Source organism: Heliangelus exortis, chromosome 19 (assembly GCF_036169615.1).
Source record: "Heliangelus exortis chromosome 19, bHelExo1.hap1, whole genome shotgun sequence".
NCBI classification, from domain to species: Eukaryota; Metazoa; Chordata; class Aves; order Apodiformes; family Trochilidae; genus Heliangelus; species Heliangelus exortis.
The window spans coordinates 1,320,345-1,345,882 of NC_092440.1; the positions used below are offsets into that span (position 1 = coordinate 1,320,345).

The 25,538-nt window shown below is 50.7% G+C and overlaps 1 protein-coding gene across 1 annotated transcript in view; it reads left to right on the plus strand.

Annotated features, from left to right (window-relative positions):
• Positions 1-13,720, plus strand: part of TBX5 (T-box transcription factor 5) — a 24,612-nt gene extending 10,892 nt beyond the window's left edge. Inside the window, exons 7-8 of the mRNA XM_071763583.1 lie at positions 3,273-3,499; positions 13,076-13,720. Coding sequence (XP_071619684.1) covers positions 3,273-3,499; positions 13,076-13,665 — 817 coding nt within the window. The 3' untranslated portion in view covers positions 13,666-13,720. The remainder of the gene's footprint in view (positions 1-3,272; positions 3,500-13,075) is intronic.
• Positions 13,721-25,538: the final 11,818 nt, after the last annotated feature.

A 25,538-nucleotide genomic window follows, 5' to 3' on the forward strand; every position in this document is an offset into this window, starting at 1 on the left:
TTTCCCTTTCCCTTTCCCTTTCCTCTTTCCCTCTTCCTTTCCCTTTCCCTTTCCCTTTCCCTTTCCCTTTCCCTTTCCCTTTCCCTTTCCCTTTCCCTTTCTCCCCTTCCCCTTCCCCTTCCCTTTCCCTTTTTTTCTTTTTCTTCTCTTCTCTTTTCACAATTTAATGCAAAAAAAAAAAAAAAAAAAAAAGTAGCCCTTTCCCAGCCCCATGTAAAACTTCCTCACATTCTGCCCCATGAGCAATGATCTCTTCCCTGCCTTGTGGACAACCTCCTCTATTGCCTCCAGGAGTCAAGCTTTCATGCTGGGTTTTTTTCCTTTCCTACTTTGCTGCAATGTTTTTTGGACACCAACCTTCCCGGGCCCTGAAAAGGAAAAGAATCCGGTGCATTTTTTAATCCTGAAGGACAAAGTGAGGTTGGCAGCAATGCCCACGGTGTGTGGGGTGGGTTCAGGAAGCAGGAGGAATGTTTGGAAGTGCCCAAGGTACCAAGAATTATCCCTTTGTGAGAGCTCAGCTCCTGTCAGGAAGGCAGCAATGCAGAGAGATGCCTTTGGGGGAACAAAAATGGCAAAGCAGAAGAAAGAGAATAATTTAGCTATTTAGTTAGAAAATACTTTCCTTCCTCTCCCTCCTGAAATAGTTGGGTTTTTTTGGCAAAAATAGCACCCAATGTGTTTTGACTGAAATGGAAATATTTCAGTCTGGAGGGAAGTCACTGAGATACCTCCTGGAGCTGCTGTTGGGAAACTTGGTGTCTCCAACCTGTTCCCTCCCCCCAGGACTCCCCACTCCCACCAGACACCCTGAGCTCCTCTGCTGACCACGGCCCCTGGGCAGTGCAGTCTGAAAGGAATGTGAGGACACGGTGGCAGCAGGCATGCAGCTCTTTTAGGGAAAGAAAATAGCTTTTCATCAAGAAAAAAAAAAAAAAAAAAATTGGGTCGTTAAAATTCTCCCCTTTCAGCTCTTCATTGGTTTAGGTGAGAAGCACCTGGGCTGGGGGTGGCTCCTTGGTGTTGGTGTGGTGCATCCCAGAGTGTGGGTCCCTGTGAGGTCCTTTCCTTTCCTTTCCTTTCCTTTCCTTTCCTTTCCTTTCCTTTCCTTTCCTTTCCTTTCCTTTTCCTTTCCTTTCCTTTCCTTTTCCTTTTCCTTTTCCTTTTCCTTTTCCTTTTCCTTTTCCTTTTCCTTTTCCTTTTCCTTTTCCTTTTCCTTTTCCTTTTCCTTTTCCTTTTCCTTTTCCTTTTCCTTTTCCTTTTCCTTTTCCTTTTCCTTTTCCTTTTCCTTTTCCTTTTCCTTTTCCTTTTCCTTTTCCTTTTCCTTTTCCTTTTCCTTTTCCTTTTCCTTTTCCTTTTCCTTTTCCTTTTCCTTTCCTTTCCTTTCCTTTGTGATGGGGGTCCCTGTGAGGTCCTGTTGTAAAAAAACCCTTTGTGGATCTAATCCCACATCCCAAAGGGACACCCAGGTCCTGAGGGATTGGATGTTGGTGGTGCTGGAGCTGAGGATGAAGGAACCAGCCCGGCTGTGCAGCAACCTCCTGCTGGGGAGGGTGAGGTCACTGTGTCCCCTCCCTGCAGAGGGACTCCTTGGGAGGGAGGGATGGGGCTTTGGCAGCTTTGGGGTGTCCTGCTGGCGCTGCTTCCGTGAGGAAGGAGGTGTGGAGGATGCCAGCTCAAACCCATGACCTGGTAGGGCTGGGAGATCCCTTGGAAAGGAGAAGGTTTGGAGGTCACCCAGGAGGTTTGAAGGCCACAGCTCCTGCCCTTCCTGCAAAGCCACCAAAGGGAAGTGACAGTGCTGGGTGTCTGCAGGCACAGAGGTCCTGGAGCTCCCCACATCCCTGGCATCCTTTGCTCTCTTGTGTATCTCAGGGCTGCTTCTTCCCAGGCTCTCTCTCTCTTTTGTTCCTGGTCTTCAGCTCTGGTAAAAAGCTGCAGCTCATAAGGTTGGAAAGCTCTGGGGAAGAGCTTCCAAGGATTGAAATCCCACCTTTGGAATAGGCTCCCTTTTGGCCAGCCACCAGTGCCCAGGGTTTGGGAAGCTTTTGTGGCACCATCAAAGGCACATTTCTTTGGGTTTGAGCTCCTGGGTGAGTTTCCCCTCCAGTACAGCTTGGTTGCTGATGTTTCTGGCACCACAGGAGTGGTTTGGCTGAAAGGTCCCTGCTGTGAGGGGGTTTCTGGCATTGGGATTGTTCAGGCTTGTAAATAAGTTCTCAGATGATACAGGGATAGGTCCTCTCCAAGTGATAGGTTCAGGGCTTCTCCTTCCCATGTAAGCATCAAGGCGAGCCTGGGGATGGGATTTAAGGATCTGCCCTTGCTCCACGAATGACCTGGGACAGGTGAGGAGGCCACCTCAGAGCCAGCTTGGTCCAAAAAGAAACCTTGTGTTGGAACCTGGGCTGGTGGCTGCCACTTCCAGAGGTGCTGCTGGACTTACCTGATCTTTACACATTTTAGCAAGTGCCAGGATTCAGGGAGCACCCAGACGACTTGGAGCCAGCCCAGGATGAGCCCTGCACCTCACCTGAGGTCTCTGAGACCTTCTGCTCAGCCTCAGCTCTCCCTCCTGCAGAGCAGGGATGAGCTTGTCCACTGACACTGCTGATGTGCTTGGAGAAACCTCCCCAGCCTCTACAAGGCTCCTGTGGGAGGGGGAATTTCCAAGCATCCCCACCTCAAACCAGTTTTTGGAGGAAAGGAACAAAGCATCCTTTCCATCAGCCTGGCCCTGCTGCCCCCTTTGGCTCTGGGGGATTTATTTATTTCTCTTTTCTGAGAGCTCTGGAGAGGAGCTTGTTCCCTGGTCCAGGGAGCCTCCATCCAGGACAACCAGGCTGGCAGACCCTGGAGGAAAGGAAAGGGAGCAGCTACCAGCAGGGGAAAAAACCAGCCCTGAATAATTAATTAATCTCCAAGTCAGCTTGGCAGAAATGAGGGGTTTATTTATGTGAGTGTGCACATCTTCAGGTACTGATTTATAAATGTAAATATAAATCTTGTGTATTACACTCTGCCTGCATTTATCTATTTTATGTCTGGGTAGAAAATAGGAGTTGTGGAAGGGGCATGAATCTCAAGATACCAGAAGGAAGGTGAAACAGGAGAGTGTTGGAGGGATGAAGTGTGGCAGGGCTGCAGGCTCCTGGGATGTGTCTGGAGCCCTCCACAAGCCCCGTGACACCACTGTGCTGCCTTCATTTGTGAATCCCATCACCTATTTACTAACTGATTCCTTTTCTGCCATTTTATTTCTCTGCTTTCAGTAAAGAGTACCCGGTTGTTCCCAGGAGCACAGTGAGACAAAAAGTGTCCTCGAATCAAAGCCCCTTCAGCGGTGAGACCAGGGTCCTTTCTGCCTCCTCCAACCTCAGCTCCCAGTACCAGTGTGAGAATGGGGTGTCCAGCACCTCCCAGGACCTGCTCCCACCTGCCAACCCCTACCCCATCTCCCAGGAGCACGGCCAGATCTACCACTGCACCAAGAGAAAAGGTCAGACCCTGGCTGCCACCGTCCCTTTCCAGGGTTGGGGTTGGGTGTCCCCCCATGTCCCCAGGCTGGGCAGCCCCAGATTCCTTCCAGGTGTTGTTGGGGTGAGGGTTGTGTGCTGGGGGTGGGCTGGGAAGGTGATGGCCTAAAATCCCAGCTCCTGGGTTGGGGGTCAGAGCCTGGAAGGGGTGTCAGCACCTCTCACCCACGCTGAATCCACATTTGGTGAGATAGCTGGTGCTGGAGATAAAGATGATTTATCTGTCCCCATAGCTCCTCAGACAGGGGTAACCTCCAACTGGACATACCCAGGGAGCTTGGGGTTTGCAGTTTTCAACTCAGAGCCTCCCAGTTGGGAGCCAGCTGTCAGTATGAGGGAAGCAATCCCACTGGAATGCTGACTGGGGAGTGGGATGGGCACTCCTGGTACCCCTGGTGGTTCTGTTGGTGTGGCTGAGCTGCCTTGACAGAGTTTGAGAGAGGGAAGTGGCAGATTCCCCACTTTGCAGCCTTAATTCTCAGCTCCATGGGGTGCTGAGACACCTCCTATAAACTGTGGTGTCAGGAGGGTTGGACCAGATGGTCCTTGAGGTCCCTTCCCACCTGATGCTCTGTGATCCCATGGAACTGGGAGGGCTCTACACTGCCTGCTCAGTGCTCATCCTGGTGTGAACAGCCCATGATATCAACAGGGTGGTTGTTCCTGGGCTGTTTGCTGTCACTCCTTTCCTCTCCCAAAGCAATGGGAATGCTGAGGTGCTGCAACACTTGCAGGATTCAAACAGGGAAAGCCTCACAGCAGCTCCACTCCACTCCACTCAGAAGAAAACACAGAATTTCCAGGGCTGAATGCAACCCTGCAGGGCAGGCAGGTGATGGTCTCTGCCTGTCTCCTGCTCCCCTTCCTTAGGATTCAGTCTGCATCATCTGGGAAAAGCTGCCAGGACTCCGTGTGCAGTTTTGAATGCACCAAGGATTTCTCCATCCCAAGAGCCTGTCCCCACAGCACGTCTCCTCCTACTTCCCTGTCCTGTAACTGGCCACATGTCCTTATTTTTAGGAACATAACCCCTGGGGTGCTGGGATGTGCAGTGCAGACACAAGGGGTGAGGGAGCAGATGCTGGGAAGTGCTGGCAAATGGGGCAGTGGGAATTTCTCTCCCCTCCTTGGTGAATCCCCTGGATGCTGCAAGAGCAGGTGTGTGGTGCACTGATCTATAAGCAAAATGGAAAGAGTTGGTGACTCTTCGTGTATATCTGATGTCAGATTGAACCAGAAAACAGAAGCATCGTTTTCTGCCCCCTCCAGGGGACCCTCATGCTCGTGGGTGGAAATGGTGATGTTAGACTTGAGCTAGCTCTGAGCTGGGGAATAAGGAGTTGCAGTGAACTCCTGGAGTGTCCCCTAAGGTCAGCAATGGGTTGTGTGGCCCTTTGTACCCCCGTGCTGGTGGGGGACTGGGATTTCAGGGCACCTCTGGGCTGCTGCTGGCCATGGAAAGGTTTGGAGATCCCATCCTCTGATCCCTCCTCTCTCTGGGCTCCTTTGCCTTGGGAGCAGAGCTTTCACCACTCCTCTTCCCCTTCCCCAAACCTAACCCAAACAAGCTGACCCAAACGGCACCGAACTCCTCGGGCCAAGCTCAGGGTGCTGCCCCTGGCAGAGCAGTTCATCCCCGGGCTGGGGAGGTGATAAGGAATCAGCAGAGCTTTCCTTCCAGTTTTGGGATTCCCGCTAAGTGGTGTCTCCATGGGTGGTTTCCCCTCAATCCCCCAATTATCTCACTTCCTCTTATTGTCACAAAAGAGACATTTATCTGCTCTGGAATAAGCTCCCCGGCCCCTTCTGGCCGGTCCCTGGCTGCTGGGCTGATGGCCCCTTCGTTATCTCCGCGATGCCTTGAGTAGCACAAGCACTTCAGGGCCTTTTATCAGAGCCGCCAAACGCTTTAATCAAAGAGAAGCAATGTCCTGGCTGATAGCTCGGCCTTCTTCCCCGGAGCTGGAGGTCTCAGGAGCCTCTGCTTTCCTCCCTGGGCCTTTTTTTTACCTCCCCCCCCCCCCCCCCCCAACCTCCCCATGCATCCAGTAAATCGAAAACAGCCACCAGGGCTTAAAGAAAAGAAACACAAAGTTAATGGGAACCAGAGAGCCGACATAAGCTGCCAAGAAGCTCTTTGCAAAGTGAAATTAATAAAAAGAAAGAAAGAAAGAAAAAAAAAGTCACTGAAGATGAGCAATTCTGCTCAGATAAATCAGAACGTGACCCGAGGTTTCCTCCTCTCCCTCAGCCCCAGGCTGAGCGAGGCAATTCCAGCATCGAGCAAGGAGCTCTGCTGAGCTCAGGGAAACAACCTCACCTGTAATATCCCTCCTTTTCCTCCTTTTCCAGCCTCTTCTCTCTGAGTGCATTATTCAGTGTTCCCTCCCAGCCCTCCTGCATTACTCCTAAGGAGCTTCTCCATCTCGGAGCTTAAAAAAACCCAAACCAAAACTGAAAGCTCACTCTTGCAGCACCTCTGGACTCGGAAATCATGGATTTTGTTGGCTCATCAGTTCCCTGACTCCTCCTCAGCCAGCTCAGGCTTTATCTCCAGCCGATTGTTTCCTTTCCTTGGGGCTGTGGTTCTGGATAAGCCCAGGCAGGGGCAGAGGGCAGTTCGGGTGGGTTTGGGACCAGCTGGTGTCTGTATTTTCCGTAGCAAATACCACCCCTGCTTTTCAAAATAGCCTCTGAGATATTGGCTCCTTCCAGCTTTGACATCTCCTGATGTTTCTGCATATCTCTTTCTTTCTTTTTTTTTTTTTTTTTTTTTTTTTTTTTTCTCAATCAGGAGGTCAAGACTTGGGTTAGGTTTGGGGACTGTAGCCATGTGAAGGCACCGTGTCCAACTTCTCCTTCCTTGGTGACCTCAGCCAGAGCTGTGGCTCTGTGGGTGACAGTGTTGTTCTTAGCTGTCAAGCCAAGATGGATTCAGCCTGGAGATCTGATATGGGGTTCCATTAGGGGGGAGCAGCAGGGCTGGAGGGGATGTTATCTCCTCTCTCTCAGGGAGCTGATCTTCTTCTGGGTGAGGAAGGAAGGGAGGACACATCCCAGAGTCCCCAGTCTGGCAGTTCCTGGGGCACGGGTGGGAGTGTGGGATGGAGGCATTGGGAATGACCCCAGAATGGAGTGATGGGGTTGCTGCTCCAGGCACCTCCTGACCCTGCTGAAGTCTGGCAAATGGTGGCCCTCCAGGTGACAGTCATCCTGCCTCGTGTCCCAGCTCCACACTGAGGCTGTTTATGGCATTTCCCAAAGATGCTGGTCTTGAGAGGATGGATTAGCTCCCATCCTGCATCCTCCTAAAGAGTGGCTTCAGTTCTTGGTGTGGATTTTTAGGTTGCAACAAAGACCAGTTAGAGCTTTGCCTTTTTCTTTTTTTTTTTCCTGGTTGTTCTCCACCTCTCCCTCTCATTGTTGCCCTTGGGGAAGCCCATCAGGACTTCCCAGCAGGCTGTTGGCTTTCTGGCTTTCCTTTGAGCCCCACATCCCAAGGAGGGCACTGGGGCTTGTTTTCCCTTGTGTTATCCTCTCCCTCAGACTTCCTGTGAGCTCAAAAGTCATCTCTCCAAACCTCTGGTCCCTCCCAGCCTTGCACAATCTCAACCACTTGGCAGATTTCTGGGATGCTTGCGATGCTGAACAGGAGGCAACTGGCACAGCCTCTCCCTGGGGAGGTTTTACAAGTTGGCAGCTTGGCACAGGGAGGAGAGGGACGTGGCAGAATCCACTGGCTCCAACCAGTGAGCACCATGTCCCTCTGCCACCTAAGCTGTAGAGCACCCTGCTCCTGGGGCAGGACACATCCCTCAGCTCCTCCCTGCTCTGCTGGGGTCCGTGGGGATCCCTTTCCCCCTTCCCCACCAGAACAGGCACTGGGAGGGTGGGTAAAGCTCTTTGCTGGTTGAACTGGTTTCTCCCTCATCCTACCCAGCTTTTCTGTTTTACTTGAGGAATCTGAGGGAGCAGAGCCAGGTCTGGGCTCTCTCCTGCTGCTCAGGAGATGCAAGGAGCTGGCTGAGCAGGGCTGAGCTGCAGCCAGAAGGGTTTGCAGCTCAGGTGGAAGCAGCACAGCCCAGGGCAGGGTGGTGCTGGGGCACTAAGGGGGAAGGAGATGCTGCCAGCAGGCTGGGGAGGTGTTCACGGGGCTGCTGGGCACCCACCTTTCGCTGTGCTTGTGGCACTGTCCTTTCAGCAGCTTCATTCAGGGATCCAGCAGGAGCCTCCTTGGCCTCTGCAGGCAGTGCTGGCAGCTCCTGGAAGAGGTTCCAGGGTTTGGTGTTGGGTTGTCTGCCACACCACCCTTTTCTGCTGGGTTCTCCTGCAATGCCCCACAGACACATCACAAACCACTGCTGAAATAACCAGCATGTCTTGGGTGCTGCTCCTAGATGCAGGTCTGCCTTGCCCCTTAGGGATGGCCATTTTGGTTGAGTCCATCTCTTTTCTTTTCTCCTTTGCCACCCCTTGTCAGCCTCACACCCTGCTCCTGCCTGTTCAGGCTCACCCTAGGATCATCCTGGAGATCAGAGTGGGTGAAACAGCAGTCCTGGTGACAATTGCTCATTGTGTCTCCCTCACAAAGTTGGGATGAACCTTCTGCTGCAGTGTCCTGGAAGTCAGGGTGAGCTTTCAGAACTGACCCAGTCTGGTCTCAGCCTCCATTGTCTTCTGTCCCAGGGAGCTGCTTGTCATGAGCTGGAAAAGAGCTCCCTTGATTTACACCAGGGGAAGAGGTGGGCCCAGTGCACCCTGAAGCCCAGAGATCTCGCATGTTTGCATCTCATTCTGGACAGTCCTCATCTTGGAATTGGGGAAATTCCATTTAAAAAGCCATTTGTGTGGTATTTACAACCCAGCTGGAAGTAGTAAATACTGGAAATCTTGAAAGTGCTGCTGCTGCTCTCTCTTGATCTCCTTCATTAGATGGATCATCACATTCCTTGTGAGGGAGCCAGTTTCCACCCTCTTCTGAAGGCTCCGTTTTCCTTGGATCTACTTGGGAGCAGCTTCCCTCAAGCTCTGGCAGCTTGTCCTGCTTGGCTTTTTTTTGAGGTTTGAGCAGTATGGAGGGGGTGGTCACAAGGGCTGGTGGCCACCCTTGGCTTCCAAGAACAGCAACAAGATGCCCAGCACCTCCAGAGGTGCTCAGCACCTCCCAGCAGTGCCCAGCATCTCCCAGGGGTGCCCAGCATCTCCCAGCAGTGCCCAGCACCTCCCAGAGGTGCCCAGCATCTCCCAGAGGTTCCCAGCATCTCCCAGAGGTGCCCAGCATCTCTCAGAGGTTCCCAGCATCTCCCAGCAGTGCCCAGCACCTCCCAGCAGTGCCCAGCACCTCCCAGCAGTGCCCAGCATCTCCCAGCAGTGCCCAGCATCTCCCAGAGGTGCCCAGCATCTCCCGAGGTTCCCAGCATCTCTCAGCGGTTCCCAGAATCTCCAGAGGTTCCCAGCATCTCCCAGAGATGCCCAGAATCTCCAGAGGTTCCCAGCATCTCCAGAGGTTCCCAGCATCTCTCAGAGGTTCCCAGCATCTCCAAAGGTTCCCAGCATCTCCCAGAGATGCCCAGAATCTCCAGAGGTTCCCAGCATCTCCAGAGGTTCCCAGCATCTCTTGGGGTTCAGTGGCAACAGGAAGAGAACAATCAGGTGCTGGCAGGGGCACCAAGATCAAGCAGCAAACCCAGAGGAGAGGAGACATTTATTGCCCATGTTCTGCTCACTCTGGTGCTGAGGGAGGTGAGAGGATCCTCAGGATGAGGATTTGGCACTGAGGGACACTGTGCAGGCTCCAGGGCAGCTGGGGGTGAGAGACCTGCAGGCTGCAGCATCCCAGGAGAGCTGCTTAACTTGCCCTCCTGCTACCACTTTTATTTTTTTTTTTTTTTTTAAGATGTTCCCTTCTCACCTCCAGGTCTGTTCCACACAGACTTCACCTGCTCTGTGCTGGCTCTGTGAGGGGTGCTGGGACAGGGCTGGGTCAGAGGAGGGAGCCTGGATCAGTGCAAATTCCTCATCTGGCACAAGCTGTGGAGCTCTGCTCTACATCATCCCAGCTGGTGATGAAGCTGGACCATTCTCCTCCTCCCTCCCCAGCACCCTGAAGTTGTGTAGATGGGAAAAGCATCAGGAAGAGGGGCCAGGGGGCAGGCAGAAGTTTTGGGATCCTTCATTAGCCAGTGGGTCCTCTTTGGAGATGGCCAAGATGTCCTCACACATCTTAAAATCTGGAGTGCCAGTTCCCTTTCCACAGAGAACAGCAGGTTCTGGCTCTGGAGAGGTCAGCAGAGTGATGGGGAGATCTTACAGGAGGATCCTCTAGGATTCCCACTGAAATTCTGGGTGTTTTTATTTTTCTCCCTTCCCCTGTGGTGGATTCTGGAAGCAAACTGGGACCTGTGGGGCTGTGGCAGGCAGTGAAAGGTCTGGGCTGGCTGGAAAAATCAGCAGGCTCAGGTTGTCAGTCGTTTTTACCCAATGGAAAAAAACAGAGTTTGACTGGTTCGTGTTGTATATTTAAAAATAAAAGAAAAAAAAAAAAAAAAGAAAAGAAAAAAAAAAAACGGAAAAAAAGAAAAAAAGTAAAATAAACAGTCAAACCCCAAGCCAATGATTTCTAATGCCAGGAGAGTAATGGCACTTTAATGCTGAAAACTTTATTAGCAGAACAATGCTTCATTTTACAAGACATTGTTTTTCCACCCTAGTGTTCTTATTACTCAGTGGTGGGTTAGGGATCCAAAACGTTTTGGCTGTCTGTAAAAAACTGGAGCTCAGGCTGTTCTTCCAGTTCTTCTCCTGTGCTAGAGCAGAGCCCAGGAGGGAGCCTGGCCCTTTGCTCCCAGCTTTTGTCTTTCAGGGGATGACATCCTCTCCACTGCTCCTTATAAAATCATTAAATCCCAGACTGGCTTGGCTTGGAGGGACCTTCCAGATCCTCCAGTTCCACCCCTGCACTGACAGGGACACCTCTCACAGGACCAGGTTGCTCCAAGCCCCATCCAACCTGGACTTCAGCACTTCCAGGGAGCTGGAATGAGCCTCATCAGGATGAAGGAGGCTGAGACCCATTTGCATCTCCCTGTTCCAGCCATTTAAAGGATGGGATTGCATCCCTTGTTTATTCCATCCTGCCCTCTGCCCCCAGTTAGGGCAGGAAGAGGAGGAAGAGGATTTGGTTGCTGGGGCTCTGCAGGGACTCCAAGGGTTTTATTGCCAGGGAGCACCTGTAGGATGGGACTGGGAGGGTCTCCCCCTGGATTTAGGGGCAGCTGCTGTTGGGGTACCAAGGGCAGGGTCCCCGGGGTGTGTTCCTGCAGCAGAGGTTGTTCTGCTTGGAGAGGCAGACACCTGAGTGGGAGTCAGGGGTTATTTTACAAGCAGAGTGGGTGCAGCTTCCAGGAGGAAGGCTCTGGCTGTTTATAGCACCGAGGAAATGGTGCCTGGGGGGGTTTAAAAGAAACAAAAGGTGCTGCTCTGCCTGTCTGCACCTCCAGGAGTGAGACATGGACACTCCTGGGCAGCCCAGCAGCAGCAGCTGGGGTTTTCCAGGTGCTTCTTGTGAGGGGATGGAGATGCCTTCAGTCCTCTTCTCTGTGAAAATGGTCTGGGTTTTTTTTTTTTTTTTTGCCTTTATATTTTAGGGGTGAAGAAGAAAACAGTAATTCAAAGTCTGTCGGTCAAGAAAATTTTGGAAAGGGCCACTCCTTCTGGTGTTCTTCCCAATTTTACCCCTGTTGAAAGGGTGCAGCCAAGAGGGGCTTTAGGAGAAGTTGGATTTTTTTCTGCCTGCACCAGGAATCTTGTTCTTGGAGCAGCAGCAGCAAAGTTAAGCAGGGTCAGAACAAGCTCCCCTTCCCTCACTGTCCTTAAAATCTCTTGGTGCAGTGCTCGTCCCTGGGAACTTTGCCATTCATTCCAGCAGAGCTGGATTTCATTTGATCACCCAGCAAATGAAGAAATAAGAGCAGATTCATTTATTCAGTCTGCTTCACCCTGGAGATTGCACCTAAATTGTTTATCTCCTTCCCTCTGCTGGCTCCGGCTGCCTCAGGAAACAAAGGGCTCTGCAAGCTGTGCCTTGGTGTTTCTAGCTATGAAATTTATTTTTGCTTTTTTAAATTATTTTTTAATTTTTATTTTATTTTTCTGTGTTACACTTGGCTCCAGCACTCAGCCCTGCCTGGATTTATGTGCCCAGCTCCCTTGGCATGGCTAAAAAAAGGGGCTGTAAACCTCCAGATCCGATTGTCTCAACTCTACCATCCCCTGGGAGGATTTTTATTGTGATCTCCATTTTTGTCTCTCTCTTTTATCACGGAAATATGTAATTGTGAAGGCTTTTGGTTAACAGTATCAGCCCTGAGCCTCTCAGCTGGGAGCAGGGGCTGCTCTGAGGTGCTCTGCATCCCTGGGGCAGATGCCACGTTTCTGGTCAAAGTGCTGGTGGCAGAAAGGAGCTGAGGAGCTTGGTAGTGTAGAGATGTCTGGGGGGCATCACCATGCTTCAGGGGCCCTCAGCACCTCCCAGCACCTCCCAGCATCTCCCAGCACCTCCCAGCACCTCCCAGCACCTCCCAGCACCTCCCAGCACCTCCCAGCCCCTCCCAGCATCTTCCAGCACCTCCCAGCACCTCTCAGCATCTTCCAGCACCTCCCAGCATCTCTCAGCACCTCCCAGCACCTCCCAGCATCTCCCAGCACCTCTCAGCATCTCTCAGCACCTTCCAGCATCTTCCAGCATCTTCCAGCATCTTCCAGCACCTCCCAGCACCTCCCAGCACCTCCCAGCACCTCCCAGCACCTCCCAGCACCTCTCAGCATCTCCCAGCACCTCCCAGCACCTCTCAGCACCTTCCAGCATCTTCCAGCACCTCCCAGAACCTCCCAGCATCTCCCAGCCCCTCCCAGCCCCTCCCAGCCCCTCCCAGCCCCGCATCTCCTCTCTGAGCTCTCAGCTGCTCCGAGCTCCTTTCCACGGTGCAGCAGCCGGGGTTTGGTTTCAGCAGGACGGATGCAGATGGATTCCAAGAAGGGGTGGTGGATTCCCACTGCCATCCCTGAGGGAAGGCTCAGGACCAGCCCTTTGCTGTGTCCTTGGTGCCACGGGGGGGTTTTGGGGGAGGGGGCTGCTGAGCCGGGGGGGTGCAGCGTTGCTGTTCATAGAATCATAGAATCATAGAATCATAGAATAGGCTGGGTTGGAAGGGACCTCAGAGATCATCGAGTCCAACCCTTGAACAACTACTGCCACAGTCACTAGACCATGGCACTGAGTGCCACATCGAGTCGCTTTTTAAATGTCTCCAGGGACGACGAGTCCACCACCTCCCCAGGCAGCCCGTTCCAATGTCTGATCACCCTTTCTGTGAAAAAATTATTTCTAATATCCAATCTGAACTTCCCCCGGCACAATTTAAGACCGTGCCCTCTTGTCTTACTGAGAGTTGCCTGGGAAAAGAGACCAACCCCCCCCTGACTCCATCCTCCTTTCAGGGAGTTGCTGTTCTCTTACCGGGCTTTTTCTCTCCCAGCAGACGAGGAGTGTTCCACCACCGAGCATCCCTACAAGAAGCCCTACATGGAAACCTCTCCAGCAGAAGAGGACGCTTTCTACAGGCCCAGTTACCCCCAGCAGCAGGGACTGAACCCCTCCTACAGGACTGAGTCCGCGCAGCGCCAAGCCTGTATGTACGCCAGCTCCGCTCCCCCCACGGACCCCGTGCCCAGCCTGGAAGACATCAGCTGTAACACCTGGCCCAGCGTGCCCTCCTACAGCAGTTGCACAGTGTCTGCCATGCAGCCCATGGACAGGTTACCCTACCAACACTTCTCTGCTCACTTCACCTCGGGGCCGCTGATGCCGCGGCTCGGCGGCGTGGGCAACCACACCTCCCCCCCCCAGCTCGGAGACACCCACGCCATGTTCCAGCACCAGACCTCAGTTTCCCACCAGCCCATCGTCCGGCAGTGTGGACCTCAAACCGGTGGCATCCAGTCCCCCCCCAGCAGCCTCCAGCCCGCCGAGTTCCTCTATTCCCACGCTGTGCCTCGAACCCTTTCGCCCCACCAGTACCACTCGGTCCACGGGGTGGGAATGGTGCCAGAGTGGAGTGAGAACAGCTAACGAGGAGGAGGGGGGGGGAAAGAGCTTTGCCAGAGCATCGTTAGCCATGGGGAAGGGGGGAAGTGGGAGGGGGCGTGGGGTGGGAGAGAGGGGGAAAAAAAAAAAAAAAAAAAAAAAAAAAAAAAAAAGTATAGAAAACCGACACGAAAGTTGGGGGAAAAAAAAAAAATACCCTGTCAATAATAAAAGTGAGAGTATTTTGTGAGACTGCTTTAACAGAATGTTCACCGGGAGCACTCGAGAGGGAGGGAAGCTCCCTCCTCCCCCACACCCCCTTTTTTTTTTTTTTTTTTTTTTTCCTTTTTTTTTTGGTGTATTTCTTCTGTTTCAAAAGAAACAGCGACAGACGGCACACTGCTCCCTCCCTCCCCTCCAGCCCCACCTGGTTTGTGTTGCTGCCACCCCCAGCCCTATGTCCTTGTCCCCCCCTTCCCTCCTTGTCCCCCCCTTCCCTCCTTGTCCCCCCCTCCCTCCTTGTCCCCCCGTCCCTGCCCTCCTGCTCTTTGTTTTTATTTTTTTTCGTTCTCCGAGGGACACGAAGCTCCTGCTGCCTTTCTCAACACACTCAGAGTGCTTGAATGAGAACAACTAGGATGTTACTTTTTTTTTTTTTTTTTTTTTTTTGTGGTGTTTGATGTTGACAATGTTATATAATAAATAATAATATATATATAATTTCTTTCAATTTTCTCCAAAAAAAAAAAAAAAAAAAACAAAAACCCAAACAAAAAAAAAAGGCAAGAAAAGCCACTGGCCCTTTTTCCAGCGGGTGGATTTTGGAGTGGTGTTGCTTTTTTTTTTTTTTTTAATAATTTTATTTTCCTTTGTTGTTGTTTTTTTTTTTCCTTTTCGTTAGTATTCTCACCGTTCTTTTTCGAGGTTTTTCCAAAGCCACGACTAAGAAAAGCAGGTACCTACCTCACCCAGGCATTGCCCCGGAGTCAACTCCCTCCCCGGCCCCAACTCCCTCCCGGCAGGACCCAGCCCCATAAACTCCTCTCCCTTCCCATCACTCGCGGGGAATTCTTTCCCTTTTCTCCCCTTCCTTCCCCGCTCCATCAGCTGGAAGTGCTGAGGTAGATTCCAAACCTGGCACCATCCAAGCTTTTCTCCCGCTGAGTTTTTCCTGGGAAGCGGAGCTCGGAGCCAGCCGGGAGCAGGGGGGGGGGGAGGGAGGGGAAGAGGATGCAGACGGGGAAAGGAAAAAGTTTGCTCATAAAAGTGATGCTGACGCTTGCTTGCAGCCCAGGACTTTCAGGTTATTGTGTTTTCTTTTGTTTCCTCTTAAAAAAAAAAAACAACCCAAAGAGAGGTTGTGCTGGGGGTGTCGGGTGAGGCATTAAGGAGATGCGTTTAAAAGGAGCAGCAAATGGTTGTGAGAGGCTGGGGGAGGGGGAAGCAAGGAGAGAAGGAAAAGACAAAGGTGTGTCAGAGTTTTTCAGGTGTAAAAATTTCCTGGTACTATTTATTTATAGATGGGGGTTCACGGAGCTGGCAGCACGTCAGGAAGCAGCTGATTCAGAGGGGGCTGAGTTTTTATTGAAAAGGAAATTTGCTTTCTTTTCTTCTTCGTTTTTTTTTTTTTTTTTTTTTTTCCCCTCTCTCCAAGCCGTGCACACTCTATATAATTTACATATATTTTTAATTAAAAGTAATTCTAAATATACCAAAAGAGGTATACCTGTGTGTCAGCAACTGGGGAATGTGGCTGGGAATGACTGGGGATGCTGGGGAGGGGGTTTGGGGGGGATCACAGATGGGTTTCCAAAACGTGTGGCTAAGAAGAAAAAAAAAAAAATCCCTACCTAGCTACACTTTCCTATTCTTGTGTGCCAGTTTCTGGTTAATAAATGCCACGTGCTCTCAATGGTGAAGGACCTGCCCACATATTTTAATTTAATTTTATTTTTTTAAATTTTTTATTTAGGGTGCAGGTTTTTTTTTTTGTTTTGTTTTTTGTTTTGTTTTTTGTTTTTTTTTTTTTTTTTTGTTGTTCTCTGTGCCTGATGCCCATAAATCTGAGCTGTCTTTATTTCTGGTGTGCCAGGAGCCAGCAGGGAAGGGATGGGCTGAGGGCAGAGTGCTTGGTGCAGGGCTGTGAGTTTGTCCCCTACAGAAGTGCCCAGGTCCCCCAGGTCCTTCCCACCCCAAGGATGTGTTCTTTTGGGGTCACTTTCCTCCCGAGGCAGATTTAGGAGTGACCAAGGAGTGCAGGTGGGTGCTGGGGGGGCACTGGGAGGCCCTCCCTGCCTCTCCCATGCTGCTGGGATGGGGTGGGCTCTGTCTGGGTCAGGGGAGCTGCAGGAGTCTCAGTGAAGGAGGGGAGGGAGGTTGGAGGATGGGAAAAAAACAGGATGGGAAAAAAAAATAAAATACATCCAGAGAAACAGAGAGATTGGGTGTGAGAAGCCCAGCAGAAAGGTCTCATCCTTTGTGCCAGGGTTACTCCAGGGGTTGGGAACAAGCCAAGGTGTCCCCATGGCTGCTGGGACCTGGGGGACAGGGTCTGCTGGGGCTCTGGTTAAGGGCAGATTCTTCCTTTGGCTCTTTTGCTGCCTCCTGGAGCCTCTTCCAGGGGGTTGGCTGGGGATGGGATGGGATGGATGGGATGGGATGGGATGGGATGGGATGGATGGGATGGGATGGGATGGGATGGGATGGATGGGAGGGGATGGGATGGGATGGGATGGGATGGGGTGAGCACAGCCCAGGTGTCAGCCCCAGGAGCAGAGGATGTGAGCATCCCCCAGCCTGGCACCCCAAGGTGTTCCCAGAGCTGGGTGTCTCAGTGCAGCCATTCCAGGGAATTCCTCAGCCATCAGTAAATCCCATCCTGCTCCTCCAGAAGATGCAGTTGTCCAGGGTTAATGGCTAAGTTGTATTTTGAGCTAAGGAATCAAAAAAAAAAAAAAAAAAAAACCCAAACAAAACTTCACACTTTCTTTAGCTGTCAATGAGATGGTGCTTCCCAGGCTTTGTGACCTCACTGCTCATCAGATAATCCTCACCAGGTGGTAATTTACATCTAATTAAATAGGCAGTGATTACTCTGTGAGTAGAGAGGTCTTACCCAACATGTTTGCCACGCAGCCCTGGGGGATGCAGGAAACTAAGGCCCCAGAAGAAATTATTTCTCAAGGGTCAGAAGGAAAGCCTCAAGCTTTCGACTTGACTGATTTCCTCGGAGTTCCCTGCATTATTTTTTTGGCTCTTTGGTGGAGTCTGTGCTGGGTCTCTGATTGCCTGGTGGTGGCTGCTGGAAAGCCAGGTAAATCCCTGAGGATTCAGCCCGTGAGGAGCGAGGAGGATCATAGAATCCTAGAATGGGCTGGGTTGGAAGGGACCTCAGAGCTCATCAAGTCCAACCCTTGCTCCACTCCCCCCGTGGTTCCCAGCCCATGGCACTGAGTGCCACATCCAGGCTCTTTGGAAATATCTCCAGGGATGGAGAATCCACCCCTTCCCTGGGCAGCCCATTCCAATGGCTGAGCACCCTCTCCCTAAAGAAATTCTTTCTAATGTCCAACCTAAACCTCCCCTGGCACAACTTGAGACCTCTTGTGCCCTCTTGTCTTGCTGAGAGTTGCCTGGGAAAAGAGCCCAACCCCCCCCTGGCTCCAACCTCCTTTCAGGGAGTTGGAGAGAGTGATGAGGTCTCCCCTGAGCCTCCTCTTCTCCAGCCTCAACACCCCCAGCCTCTCCTCATAGGATTTGTGCTCGAGGATGGAGCTGGCCCAGCAGCAACACTGGGGATGGAGGCACAGGGGGGTTGAGGGTGTTCTAGAACCTTCTCCTCTGCTTGAAGAGTTTGTTCCTGCTTCAATCTGGCACTTCTGGGCTTGAGCCCTGGTGGAGCCCAATCTGCTGCTCTGTTGGGATGAGCAGGACCCTGAGGAGTCAGGCAGGAGGGGACAGGGAAAGCTGATGGGCTCCATGGGGGCTCCCAGCCTGGATGTGCCTGAGAAACACCTGAAATTTCTTCCCAACTGCCCCCAAACAACCCTGGGAGCTGCCAGGAGGGGGGTGTCCTCTGCTTTGGGTTGTTATTTTATGTTACAAAGAGCTTTTCCTTCGTTTCCCTTCTTATGGATTTGTTCCTTAGCAGCTTGTGAGAATGAAGATGCTAATAATAAGCCAAATTTAAAAATATGGAAAAAATATAGGGGTTGCTATTGAAATAATTGGATAAAAGAGGTTGTTAAACCCACTCTGTTCAGCTCTGCACTGGGAATTAACCACAAGGGGACCCCAAACCTGAGGAGGATGAAGCCAGGGTGATACAGGAGCCCAAGCATTTCCACCCCCAGCATTTCCCTCCTGGCTTTTTTGGGGCCATAACCCAAACCCTGAGCTTCCCAGCACCGTGGGTACCACTGAGGGTGCTGGGGGTGGTTTTGGACCTAAGGGGCTTTTGTCATGGGTCTGGGGACAGGGATGGTGGAAAAGAGCTGGATTTGCTGGTCCCACTTCCCAGGGAAGAGACCTGGAGGGTGAAGTGTGATCCCAGGTGAGGAAAAAGCTGGGAATGGAGGGGAAGGGGAGGGAGGGAGTGGGGTATGGGGGGGTGGAGAGGGTGGTGGTGACCCAGCATCCCCCTACTCAGACAGGGAACCCTCTTCACCTCAAACCTCCTCCTGTTGCTGACAGCCTTGGAGCAAGATCCCAGCTCCAGCAGAGCAGAAAGCAGCTGTGAACCATCCCCTGGCAGGAAAATAAACCCAGAGCTTAATGTGCAAACCCTGAGAAATAAGTGCAGGTTGGGGGATTCCTCTGAGTGCAGAAGGAGAGGAGGAACCCCAGGCTCTGCTAGGAACAGCTCTGCCAGAGCCAACACCAATTCCCAGGCTGTGGCCTCAAGGATGTTGTTGTTGTTGATATTATTATTATTATTATTATTATTATTATTATTATTATTATTGTTATTATTTTATTTTCCCAGCAGTGCCCACAGCTGATATCGTGGACCTATTCTATCTTTTTCTATTCTATCTTTTTCAATTCTGTCTTTTTCTATTCTGTCTTTTTCTATTCTATCTTTTTCTATTCTATCTTTTTCTATTCTGTCTTTTTCTATTCTATCTTTTTCTGTTCTACCTTTTTCTGTTCTACCTTTTTCTGTTCTACCTTTTTCTGTTCTACCTTTTTCTGTTCTATCTTGTTCTGTTCTATCTTGTTCTGTTCTATCTTTTTCTGTTCTACCTTTTTCTGTTCTACCTTTTTCTGTTCTACCTTTTTCTGTTCTATCTTTTTCTGTTCTATCTTTTTCTGTTCTATATCTTTTTCTATTCTATATCTTTTTCTATTCTATCTTTTTCTATTCTATCTTGCTGGGATGGGCATCTCCCAAACCTGCCCTGGAGAGGTTTTTTTTTTTTTCCCCCCCAAGAGATGAGGATGCTCCAGAGGGGCAGAGCTCCCCCAGGCCTTGCTTCCCAGGCCCAAAACCTGTCTTTGTGCTGTGGGTTTGTTCCTTCCCAGCTGTCCCACACAGAGCTGGTGTGGTGGGGGCAGGAGGTCCCAGGTGACCTTCAAAGCCACAAAAAACACCTTGCAAAGGAAATAAAAAGCTGCTGCTGCACCAAGCTGGGCAGCTGGGGTTGGTTTTTTTTTTTTTTGGGGTGGGTTTAAAGCAGCACCAAAACACTGCTTAGGTTTGGATGACATCATTTGCTTAGATCCCAGAGGAATAATTGTGCTTTTTCCTCCTGTTTTTCAGCAAATCACCTGGAGCAACAAGGGATGGTTCTGCGTAAAGCACCTCCTAGAATAGGAGAGAATAAAAACTCCTTAAGCTTTTGTGTAAGCAGAGCTGGGGTGGGAGGAGAGGGCAGGGTTTGTAGAGTTGGTGAATTTTTTGTTAAAATAATCTGATCTGGGTTTTTTAGTTTGTTTGTTTGGTTTGGGGTTGGTGTTTTTTTTTTTTTTTGGTGGAAAAAAGACAGTTCTCACGTCACAACCCTTCATGTTGCTCAGCTCTAAATAGTATTCAAAAAAAAAAAAAAAAAAAAAAAGAAGTGAAACATGACAAGATCAGGACTAGGAAACAACAACAGGACCACTTCTTTCCTAGCTGTGAAAAATGAAATACTTCTAAATCTTGAGTATTTTCCTACTTTCTGCCTTGCAGGCACCATGGTTCTGTTTGTGCCAACATCTGAGGGCTCCTGTCTCTGAGAGGTGGGCTCATTGCTCACCAGGTAATGCTGAGCCCTAGTTTCCATTTTATTATTATGAGGGTTTTTTTTAACCATATTTTAAATTATTTTAAATGTTGCTGTGCTTGGACTTCCCTCCTATTTACACAGTTTTAATGAAGCAGAGGCAAGCTGTGTGTAACCCCCCTTCCTGCCCTGACTGGGCCAGGTTTTGGGACAATTCTAACAACTTGGAACTGTTGTTATTATTCCTCCTGTTATTAATTGTTGTTATTATTCCTCCTGTTATTATTAATTGCTGTTATTATTCCTCCTGTTATTAATTGCTGTTATTATTGCTCAGTTACTGATGGACAGGCTAAGATGCTCCTTGTGCCCAAAGGCTGGGGCCAGCCCTCAGTGCTGCCTCTGGCTCCTGAAATTTTATTTTTTTGACCTTCAGACTGAAATGTGGAATTGGTTTTGGTGGCTGGATTTGGCTCAGGAGGCTGAGAGGCACCCAAGAGACAGCTGGAGCTCCTTTATTTAGGGTATTGAGCTACAAGGTGTTCTCTGGAGCATCTGACCCCTATCCAAAAGGTTTTATCCATCAGTCCTGGCTGCAGTGGGGCTGCTGTTGGGATTCCAGGAGGAATATTCCTGTAGCAAAGTTATATATTTGCCTGTGGCTGGAAAAAGCTCTTGTGGGTTGTGTTGCCTGAGCCATCCGGGGTGGAAGTGGCTGAGCTGAGCCCTGTGCTGCAGGACACTGAGTGGGGTAAAGGAGGGAGAAGATATTTGTGCATCAATGGGAAGAAAAATGCAGCCAGAGCCCAGACCTGGCTGGTGGCTGATCCTGTCTGGGATCCAAGCAAGGATGTGATACTGCCCTGGGGAAAAGAGATTAAACAACAGGACAAAAAAGAAATTAAATGACAGGACAGAAAAGAAATTAAATGACAGGACAGAAAAGAAATTAAACGACAGGACAAAAAAGAAATTAAATGACAGGACAAAAAAGAAATTAAATGACAGGACAAAAAAGAAATCAAACAACAGGACAAAAAAGAAATTAAACAACAGGACAAAGAGACTTTTCCAGTCCCTGGGAAAAGCCAGGTGAGCACTGCTTTATCCATCCCCTCTGGATGTTCCCTGGGAACAAGAAGCTTCTTGGTGACACCTCCCTGGCCTGTCCCCTCCTCCTCCTCCTCCTCCTCCTCTTGCCAAGCTCCTGGCCCAGGGGCTCCTGAGTGCTGGGGCTGATGGCCACGACCTTTCTGAGCAGCATCTGCTGGAAGGGATCAGCCTGGCTCACCTGCCAGCTCTTCCTCCCCATCATCCACCTCCTCTCTTCAGCTGGGATGGAAACATTTTCAGGCTCCTTGCCTCCATTTTTGGAACTGAAGGAGAGGAGGGGAAATGGAGGAAAATCCCTTACGTCGCTGTACTTTTTTGACACATAAAAGCTTTTCTTTGAAAGCAAATCCTTTTTTTTTTTTTTTTTTTTTTTTTCTTTTTTTTTTTTTTTTTTTCCCCCCTCTCTCCCTCCTTGTGGCATTAGGGCTCAAGAAATTCCTCGGAAAATAATTTGTCAAGGCCCTGCCTGATCAAAGCCATATATAAAAGGACTTTTTTTTTTTTCTTAAAGGGGGGAAAAAGAAATCCCCCTCCGAGCTCAGAATGAATTGGCAATTCATTTACCCTCTGTCAGATAAAGTAGCTCAATCCCTATCACGTCTTTAGCTGGAGCTGTGGCCAGAAGGAAGCAATTCTCAGCCCACTGTGTGTACATGTTTGGGGTATGTTAGTGATTAGGGGATTCCTGCCTGGGGGATGCAGAAAGATATGACTCAGATTTGCAAAAGGCCCATAAATCTCCCTCTTTTTATTCAGAATGTGTGTTTTATGGCCATTTCCTGGCCAATTGCTGCCTCGGATAAATATGTAACATATCTCTGTGTCTGCAGGTTTTTGAGGTCCAAGCTTTGGGCTCCCTCTCAAGAGCCAACTGGAGCTCAGGAGAAGTCTGACCGTGGTTCTCTGCCCTCTTTTCCTTCCCAGAAAATTCCTCTCAGTGTCCCTGGCAGTGTCCTGATGGCACCTGCTCCTCCTCTGGTTCAGCCCTGCTGAAGCCACCTGGAAAAGGATGGGGCGGGTGGGCAGGATTCACAGGACCCTTTTAGGCTCCTCCAAGGCAGGATCAGAAAACTGGAATTGTTGGTGCAAAGGCTCAGGCAGGATTCTGGTAACTCCAGGGTCAGCAGCCAGGGAAGCTCCAAACCTCAGCAGCTGCTCTGCTGCCATCCCTGGCTGGGCTGGGGGAGCTGAGCTGCTCTGCAGCTCCAAACACATCCAGGTTCCCTGGGTCACCAGGTACCCCTGGCCATGGGACCTCTGGAGCTGCCTTTCAGAGCTGTGGAGAGCAGGAGAAGGAATTCCTAACCAGATCCTTTTTTTAGAGGCTCCTTTTGAGCCCCAGTCTGGTTCCCCATGAGCTGAGCTGAGCTGAGCTGAGCTGCAGGGACCAACCTCAGAGCCCTTTCCCCATCCTGCTGTCACCCAGGGCTTGGGGACAGATCAGAGGTTTCCTGTAAACTCTGGGCAAACACCATGGGCTGCCATCTGTGTACAGGTTTCCCCCCCCTGCCATTTGCCCCTGTCACTTAGGGCTCAAATAAGAACTATTTCCAACCTCTTATTACATTTTTTTTTTAATCCATCAAGTGGTTTTATATAGTGGTGAGCAAGGCAAGGATTTCAGGAAGATGTTAGTGACGAGGAATATGTAGGCAGAGTCCCCTCTGGATTTACTGAGCAGAGATGCTTTTGGAGGGGATAATTCCAAACACTGACCACCTGCTAGGTCTCTCCTCCTCTCCTTACCTCTCCCGAGCACCCATCCCTTCCTCCTGCCCAGGGAAAGTGACTTTATTGAGCAGTTTGTGTCCTCTGTCTCTGCAGGTGACACTGTCACATTTTCATCTTTTGAGAGCCCCTGAACACAAGGCAGGGGATGCTGTGGAAGGGCATCCTCACCTCGGCTCCTTTATGGTCCTTTAGTCCTTTTCTGCTTTTTTTTCTGCTCCACCCCTGGCAACCTGGGAACAGGGAATAAGCCTGTGGCCACCTGCAGCACCCAGAGCTCCTGCTCCAGGTAGGAAATGGAAGCAGGAACAGAAATTAGGAAAGTTCAGGATGAAACCAAGCACTGATGCTTTGGTCACGGTTAATTCCACCCCCCAGCACTAAAACCTCTGGATCCTGTCCTGAGCTCCCCTCTCTGTTCCAGTTCTTCACCTTGTAGCCACCAAGCCAGGCTCTGCCATCCTCTGCTCCCAGTTCCTTTGCACCCCTCTGCCCTTGGCTGTTCTTCCACCTTCCTCCTGTTTCTGGGACAGATTTTTCCAGAGCTGGAAAGGGATGGGGTTGCACCAGCCCCCCCACCCCAGCTCACCCACCCCTCTTCTGCTGCCCAAAGAGCCAGGCCCAGGCAGGGAGATGGGTGCTGGGGGAACAGGATTGATGCCAAGGGCACACAAGGAAGGGGCCAAAATCCTCCCCCCAGGGTGGGGGCAGGCTCAGGGGGTCCTTGTGCTGGGAAGGGCTGGGTGGGGGTAACCCCATCCTCCTCTGGAGGGCTTCCCATGGGAGGTGGGCTCATAAATCAAATCCCAATCAGCAGGAATTAACTGTAAGCATCATAAATGACAGAAAATATTGGCTGGGCTGGTCAGATGTGAGCAGGGGGATGCTGCCTTTGGCTGGGGAACCCGTGGGGTGGGGGCAACTCATCAGCACTGAGCTTGTTCTGCTTGTCAGGGTTTTACAGGCACAGGAACCATCAGGCTCAGCAGAAATGATCCCAAGCTCTGACCTCCTTCAGCTCATTAGCAGCCTGGCAGTTAATCACTGAGAAACATGAACAGGTTGGTTCCTCTGGGTGCTGTTCCTGGGGGGCTGGGGGACACAGGGGATGCTGCAGGAGCTGCCAGGAGCCTGTGCACACCCTGGGGAAGATGAGAGGGGCTGGGAGGGAAGGTGTCAAGGGGCAGGTGCAGTCCTGGGGTGGAAAACCAAGAAAATGCAGGAAGTTCTTGCAGACTGAAAATGGTTTTCCCTCCCCTGGTGATCCTGGAGTTCAGGACCTCTGAGCTCTCGGTCTTGAACTCACACCTGGAGGAGAGGAAAGAAAATATGAACTCAGGAGTTTTGCATGTCTTGAATTACCAGGCTTTGGGTGAGCATTGTCAGGTGGGAGTTAGAAGGCAAATATCATAGAAATAAATAAATTCTGCTCTGCCATCAAGCCTCTTTCAGGGACTCCTCATGTCAGGAATCATAGAAATTTAGGGGCTGGAAGGGACCTCAAAAGATCATCCTGTCCAACCCCCCCTTCCAGAGCAGGGTCACACTTTGCAGATTCCCCTGCTTGCATCGAGACAGTGGCACAATTGACAGTGAGAGGCCTTCAAACCCAGCTCATGTTGCTCCTCAAGAGAACTTCAGGTGCCAGGGGGCTTAGAAATGTGACTACAGGTGGGAAAGCAGCAGAAATACAAAAATAAAGGCACGGCTGTTCTCTTGTTGCTGGGTGTCCAACAGTGGCTGCACAAGTAGAAATGCCTCATCCCTTGTAATCATGTTATCTTTGGGCATTCCTTTTCCCATCTTGGCTGTAACTCCTCCTTGAGATGAGCTGAACTGGCTGAGAAATGCTCAGCAGGAAGAGATTTCCTCATTTGCTCTTCTCCCTCCAGGAGGAGGGAAGAGCAGCTGAGCAGCTCTGCTCCTGGGTACTCCTATCCCTGACATTCCCATCAGCATCCTGCTCTTCCAAGTCACACAGAAGGATGATTCCCCTCAGTAAAACAACAGGAAAACCCATCCTCTTTGCAAGGGAAGCAGTAAAAGTTTGGGGTCTGGCATTGCCGGGACTTTATTTTTAGCTCTTCCCTCTAATCCTTTAAGCTGGCAGTTCCTTTCTGTTTCCTTTTCCCCTAAAAGCAGGAGCTGCAATCCTTTGGCCCCGAGTCAAAGTCTCCAAGCCAACTCCAGAGCTCCCAGATCCCGTGCCAGAGAAGTCTGGGGGGGTGTGTAAAGGTTTATCTCACAGAGGGCTTGATCTGAAAGCTGCTCAAGTTTGGTGGGGATCTTACCACTAACCCTGAGGAGCTTATTTTTACCCTTAAACACACCCTGCCTATCTGGCCAGCAGTGTCCTGAGTGTCCTGCTTGGTTAAAAATAACACGTGTGGGTGCAAGAAAGTCTCCAAAAGTTCCCTGAAGTTTGGTCTAAGGTTAGACAGGAGCTCACAGATGTGAAAGCAAAGTGATACCTCAAATAAAAGATAAACTGGGGAAGACAGAGCAGGGCACTGAGCAGGGGAACACAGGAATGTCTCCTAAAGGCAGGGGGCAAAATCCTTCCCTGGGGTGAGCTGGGTGCTGGTGTTTGAGCTTTGGATGCTCTGCAGGGCCCAGGCACCCTCAGGCTGCCCTTGCCCTGCTGCTCTTTGCCAATCTCTTCTCCTGGGCTTCCCACTGCAGGGTTGGAGTCTTCCAGGAGCTGTTCCTCACCCCTGAACAGTCCTGGGATTCCCAGAGCCAGGAGACATCTGCTCCCTGAAATTCCTTTCCTGCTGCTGCCACCTCTGCAGCAGACACTGCCATTTGTCAGAGAGGAAATGGTTAAGGGTTGGACTTGATGATCCTAAAGGTCTTTTCCAACAAAAATTC